The sequence below is a fragment of the Castanea sativa genome, chromosome 5 (assembly GCF_040712315.1).
Source record: "Castanea sativa cultivar Marrone di Chiusa Pesio chromosome 5, ASM4071231v1".
NCBI classification, from domain to species: domain Eukaryota; kingdom Viridiplantae; phylum Streptophyta; class Magnoliopsida; order Fagales; family Fagaceae; genus Castanea; species Castanea sativa.
In genome coordinates this window covers 76,852,843-76,859,437 of record NC_134017.1, presented here as the reverse complement: position 1 = coordinate 76,859,437, position 6,595 = coordinate 76,852,843, and the positions used below count along the sequence as shown (strand labels likewise).

Genomic DNA, 6,595 nt, shown 5'->3' with positions numbered 1-6,595 from the left:
TGTACCTTTTTTAGTTTGGATGAGCTTATTTTACTGCATTTTGCTAGTTTTAGCTATGTAGTGCATGTTGTGTGGGAATTATTTATAGTTTTTGATCACATGATCTTGATTTTGAAGTCACATCCTTTTGATTGTAAGGACTAAAAAATCCTAAGAGAAATGCATAAATAACTATCTCATCACTGTTTACGAGCCAATTATGAACACCTTAGTGCATATCATAAGATTTTGTACTTGAGAAAGTGTAGCACATGCACAAAAAGAACATAAGGTGTAGCCTCGGATATACTAAATTCAAATGAAACAAAATTTGTGTGTACATTATTGGGCTATAATAAATTCAAATGAAATAAAATTTGTGTGTACATTATGAGGCATTACAAGAAACTTTCATGATTGCAAGTTTGTTTTCTAGGAGATGTGAGAGTTCTAGGATGTAACTCTTTAGGTGATAGTCACTTCAAATTTATGTGATGAATAATGTAAAAATTGTGATTGATTACTATCTACATATCACCTCACATGTATCTCATGTTGTTACTAGTTGCACACACTTCACAAGTTATTCTTTGCTAAACTTAGTGCATGAAATTGTGTGTGAATTTCGATTGGCCATCCAAGATTATGTTTTCTATGGTGTTTGATGCAAAATATGTTTAAGGGTCAGCAAAAATTATTATTATTATTATTTTATTAAAAACTTTGTTTTGAAGTCTTGGGTTGAAAACTCATGTTTTTGAAAAACTTTTAAACTCATTCTCATACATTTCATTCATGAAATAACTTGGTTTGAGTGGTTTTTGCAAATTTTTTTGCGGTTTTTCATAAATTCAGTTTTCCAGAATTTCGATCGATCGAATGTGTTTTTTGACCAATCGAAAATCCCTTGATTTTTAATCATTGCTTTCTGCCTGACTTGATTGATATTCGATTGATGCTCGATTGATATTCGATTGATTGAAACTGAAAATTTTTTAGTTTTAAGTATTTGACCAAATTTTTTTTCATGCATCATTTGTGTTTAGGATTCACATGCATTGCATTGTTTTCTGTATCCATCTTATAATTTTACAGTCATATCTCTCATTGTTTTCACACATAACATGCATACACTTTGCTAAATTGGGTACTCAACTTGATTTAAAAATTGATTGATTAATTTTTGAATCTTCTGTACATTTTAGTATATGCTATTTTTTATGTGTGAATTGAAGAAAATATTTTTCTTCAGAGATATGATGGGTAATAAATGTGCAAATATTTTCTTTTCTCATGCATCTGTTTATGGGTTACATAGTGTCAAGTTTGCATTTATTGAAAGAGAGAATATTTGTGTTCATGTGTAATTTTTTTTTTTTTGGTTAGGTTTGTGTCTTTTTAGTTTTCCCCACCTCCTAAATTTTTCCCAAATTTTTTTTTCCCGAAAACTTGTTCTATTTTTCCTATTTTTATAGGGGGAGAAATTTGTTTTTGAAACCTATATTCTTCATAGGGGGAGTTGTCTCTATTTTCTATAGATCTGGATTCATTTGTTTCCTTGATTCTCTATTTTCTCTTGAATTTTTTTGCATATGTTTTTTGTTAACTCTTTGTTTAAGTTGTCTTTGTCAATACGTGACAAAAAGAGGGAGAAATAGATGAAATGTGGGGAATCCTGTTTGTTTTGTTTAGGGGGAGTTGAAATTGTTTTTGAAAGGGGGAGACTATAAAAGTTTTTGATGTATCTAACTTAGGGGAGGAGTTAGTTTACTTTTGTTTTTATATTGTGTTTCATATTGGTTTACTTGTATCTTCACACATGCGTTTATGGTTTGTTTAGTGTTTCAGAAATTTACAGGTTAATTCATTCAAAGCTGCTGTCTACTCTTGCAACTGATAGGTAGTAGTTAGTTTGAATTGTATTTTGGGCAACAATGTGTAATTGGGAATTTTATTGTATTGGGTTGTTCTTATATTTGAGCATTTCATTTTGTATATAAGTTTTGTCATGAATTGCCAAAGGAAGAAATTGTTAGGTTCTAAAAGTTTAGAACAATTGGCAAATCGTGAATATAAACTTGTCTAGATATAGATCCTAGAGTCTATAGGTATTATTAGGTAATGCTCAAGGTGGTACAAGTCAAGATTCAAGAACAAGTAAGCTGCAGAAAGAAGATTTCAAAATTTGCCTGGCTCGACCGATCGAGAGACAGGCTCGATCGATCAAAATATAGGTCTACATAATTTTAATTAAGCCCAAATAGCAGTTCAAGCCCATTAAGGATTAAAGTTTTAGATTTACTTCTTCTAGTATATAAAGGAAATCCTAAGCACATTTTTAAAAGGCTTTTTAAGAGAGAAAAGAGTGTGACTCTTTTGTAAATTTAGGGTTTTGTACCCAAAAGCTCTCTAGAGTCTTTTTGATATGTTATGTGCTTGAATCTCTTGTGAGATCTAGAGGTGTTTATATTTATATACACTTAGGGTTATCAAGATCAAGATTTATGTCAAGAACTTGGTAATTGTTTCAGTTGCTACATAAAGAACATTCAAGAAGATCAAGATTCACAAGAGAACTTGTGGTTGCTGCAGATCAAGGAAAGAAGGAGTCTGTGGACTCGGAGCTATCACATGGTCGTGGTAGTAAGTTTTCTACTCGAGGTAGCAATAGAATATTAGTGAATAAGATAAAAGCTTACTTCTTGATTAAGAAGAACAATTTTGTCAAAAACACACTTTCCTCTTTTCTCTTTCATTTTCTCTCAAATTTGGAGAGATTAAGTTTTGGTGGGTCAGGACAGAAAATAAGCAAGCCCCACCACTTTTTTCTCCCTTCTCCCCTCCCAACAAAACACCCCTCCCACCTATTTTCTCTCCTATTTTCCACTCATTTTTTTCCATCCTCCCCAAAATCATCCCAACCAAACATTCCTTTTAACTCTTTGCAAGTGATAGATACTTTAACAAATAGGGTCATTTAGAGCACTTAAAATGAGAGTCATGAATACCATGATGCCTATTGAAATTAGTGAGTTTCCCAAGATGGTAAAAGAAAAAATGCACAGTTTCCTGTTCTTAAAAAAAAAATCCAAATTTATTTCGTGTTATTTGCGTTGTCAAGAGTGACGTAACCTCTTAATCTTGATCATGGGATGGTCGGGTTTACAACATTACATGATATTCTTTTCATCTTATGAACATTTTTAGTGGTAAAGACATATATACCAGATTGTCTACATTTTAGAGAATATATAAAAAAGATTAGTTGCTTGTAAATGATAAAATAAGAAACAGCACTATAGATAGTTCTTATCTTGTCTCATTAGATTTGAACTAAAGCATGGTTGTGTGATAAAGAAAGATGCTTATTACTTCATAAATGTAATACGTGTGGGCAAGATATTCTATATTTGTGATCACAGAAAGAATCATGACCTTTTGTGTCTTGAATAAGCTTGCACTTCTTTGGTGGGGGTTCCACTTGATGTTCTTCAGGCTGATCATGTGTTTCATTATAATTCAAAGCAATACCATTGGTTAGGATTGTTTGCTAACTGTTTTGATCAAAGTGAAGGTGCTCTTTTTCATTATATTCTCTCAATTGTTATAGTGGGCTACCTACTTTTACACCTTCACTCTTTTCTGTTGACATTATTGAGTCCTGGAATAATCCCAATAGGGAAAGTTAATTATGATTAAGAATTTGAGCACCCAATTCATTTCAACTTTTCTTTGAACTTGAAAGCAATACTTTTTTCTTTCTTTTTGGCTGAAAGTTGATGAGGGTAATACTTACATAACCTCCTATGAGGCCCTGACATGTATTCAATTAATTTCTATTGTTGTTGGTGTAGCAGTCGCTATTGTTGTGGTTGATCAAAATCCTTGGCTGAATTGATTGAAGGAAAATTGTGGATAAGAATAGTATGATTCCAAAACTTTTTAAATATTTTCAGTAGAGACATCTATGATTTAAATCTTTTTTTAACTATTACATTATAAAAAATTAAAATTAAAAGTGGTATTTTTTTTAATTGATGTTAATTGCTATAGGCATTACACCAATAAATATATAAAAATCAGAAAATTTATAGTTCATTCACTTTATTGCACTATTTCTCATCAATCATTCACCTGTCATCATAATTACGTCCTAAACTAATAAGAACGTACTACAATTGTCATGGTTTTGAGTCTAGTTAATAAATGATATATCCTATCAAACCATTCTACACCTTAGGTTACATCCAAAACTCATCAAAACACACACCATCAAAACACATAAGAAATTTGCTTCTCATCAAGAGGGCACATCAACATTTGTTTCTTGTAGTGACGTTTCCAAGTTTGGGTCACTACAATTGGCGTCGTTTGTGGGGATCCTACTCATTTTGGGACTTTGAACTAGTTTGATACTGTCCAACTATGGAGGGCCCACATGTCGGAGAAGGTTTTGTTGGAGGAAATCATTCAAGGGCCTCATCAAGGGGTCGCAGGAGGCTAAAAAGGGAGCACAGGAGGGAGCAGCAACACATGCAAGATGGGCACGAGATGAGAGTAGACTCTAATGAGGGATCTTCACAGGGTGAACGGACTGTATCCTATATCCCCGAGCGGTCTCATCACAACAATCGGGTGAGGGAATCGGAGAATCTACAAAAGCAGGTTAATGACTTGGAAATTGAGCTAAGAGGCCAACACCGTAGAAGAGAACGGGAGGATTCATCCGACGATCTCGACTACATTGCAGGAGAGTCATCTTGAGGTAGTGGTTCGCATCAGTCAAGGGGCAGATCCCATGAAACTATGGGGCATTATCGCGAATCTCTTCATCACGAAAGGTTTGAATGCCATAATGCTGCTATGGATGCAATGAGCCGGGCATTGAGGAGAGCTGCCCAATCACTATTCTCAGATGTGATCAAGCGCATGGAAATGCAGAGACGGTTTACACGGCCTCCATTCACCATATATGATGGGAAAATCGACTTGGTGGAGCATGTAAGTCATTATATACAAATGATGTCGCCTTATTCTCATAATGATGGGTTGATGTGTAAGGTGCTCCTGTTCAGTCTCAGACAGACAACTATGACATGGTTCAATGGTTTAAGGAACAGGGTCTATCCAAAATTTTGGGGAATTGATGCAAGTGTTCGGTGCCCAATTCATAGCATGTAGTAAAGTACCTCAACTGATAAATGCCTTGTTGTCCATAAGGATGAGAAGTGGAGAAACCCTCTGAACTTATGTGAATAGGTATTGGGAACTGTACAATGAGATAGGAGGAGGGAACGAGCGGGTAGCTGCGAGCACCTTCCAGCTGGGTCTCCTTAAGAAGTTGGAGGTGAGGGATTCATTGACCATGCGACCTCCTGAAGGCATGCAACAACTGATGAGAAGGATTGAAGAATATAAAAGACTAGAAGATGATCGGTTGCAGGCAAAGGCAAAGCCCCGACACCTTCATAGTATCATAAAGAGTACCATCTTGAGAAGTTTCAGTAGAGGACTAAGAGGGAGCTAAGAGCCCCTGGGAAGGCTTCAACGCAACGTGCCGAGGGGGTTAGTGTGACGTTCAAGGAGCCTGTCTATAAAATCCTTGAACGAATTAAGAATGAGCCTTATTTCCGATGGCTAGGAAAGATGGGTGGAGATCCGGTGAGAAGGAATCAAAGATTATATTGTACTATCACCGGGAAAAGGGTCATACCACTAAGCAGTGCTGTAGTTGAAGGATCACTTGGAGCAGTTAATTGTTGGTTGGCCAAGAAGGACTGAGTATTGGCTAGGGATCGGGAAATCGAAATGATCAAGCCCTGCCCCCTCCTTTAGCAATGCCTTCCTGTTTCTAGTGAACCCAAGCCTCCATTCCATCCCCACTATTGGTGTCTATAAATATAACTACATTCTTGAAAGGCAAGCTAACCCAACCAATCCACATGGGATTTCCCCAGCCAAATTTCTTATATAGGGAACCTGATAAAATGAATGGAACTACATCTTCCAAGTATTTTTCACCAGCAACACCTTGAGTGTTGTCTAATCATACACATAGATTGTATGATATGTTTTTAGACAAGTTTATGTTCATGTATTTGCCAACAAACATATACAAATATAAAACCTAAAAAAAAGTTATATGCAATGTTTACTTAATGAAAATCATTATCACACCATTTTGTAATGAAAAATAAGTTGGCTTGAAAATTATTAAGCTGTGCTTGTGCAAGTTATTCACCCTTCATTTCAAATGCAATGAACTTATCTTGTAAAATAAACTTGCGAATGTCAGCGATATGGACAAAAAAGCTATGATAGAGCTGTGTTCCAACCGTGGTTGAGACTTGAGAGAAGAAATTCTCCATGGGCATTCTGAAATCTGACCCTAATTTACCGGGACGAAGAACTTCTTTTAATTGTTCTTGGGATACTATGGTATCATTTCATTGTCATTTTTAGTTGTTTGGAATTTTTTTTATTTTCTATTTTATTTTTGGTCTTTGTGGGTCGTAGGGAGTTCACGCATGTAGCAAGCATAATGGATATATAACCTATGATTGTGGGATTGAGTGAATATTTTTAGTAACATAGGATTTGGGTGGTGCCGAGGTTT

General features: G+C 35.2%; 1 protein-coding gene across 1 annotated transcript; it reads left to right on the top strand.

The window, feature by feature from the left end:
* Window positions 1-4,785: 4,785 nt before the first annotated feature.
* On the top strand, window positions 4,786-5,760 carry LOC142635848 (uncharacterized). The gene is made up of 3 exons (XM_075809915.1): window positions 4,786-5,138; window positions 5,239-5,422; window positions 5,488-5,760. Exons 1-3 carry the CDS (start codon window positions 4,786-4,788, stop codon window positions 5,758-5,760), a joined length of 810 nt encoding a protein of 269 aa, XP_075666030.1.
* Window positions 5,761-6,595: the final 835 nt, after the last annotated feature.

Bases quoted from the DNA above. Each gene is read 5' to 3' on its own strand.
- LOC142635848 (XM_075809915.1), top strand. From the start codon at position 4,786: ATGGGGCATTATCGCGAATCTCTTCATCACGAAAGGTTTGAATGCCAT. The intron at 5,139-5,238 runs GTGCCCAATTCA...TTATGTGAATAG, and splicing joins GGAATTGATGCAAGTGTTCG to GTATTGGGAACTGTACAATG. The intron at 5,423-5,487 runs GCAAAGGCAAAG...AAGTTTCAGTAG, and splicing joins TAGAAGATGATCGGTTGCAG to AGGACTAAGAGGGAGCTAAG.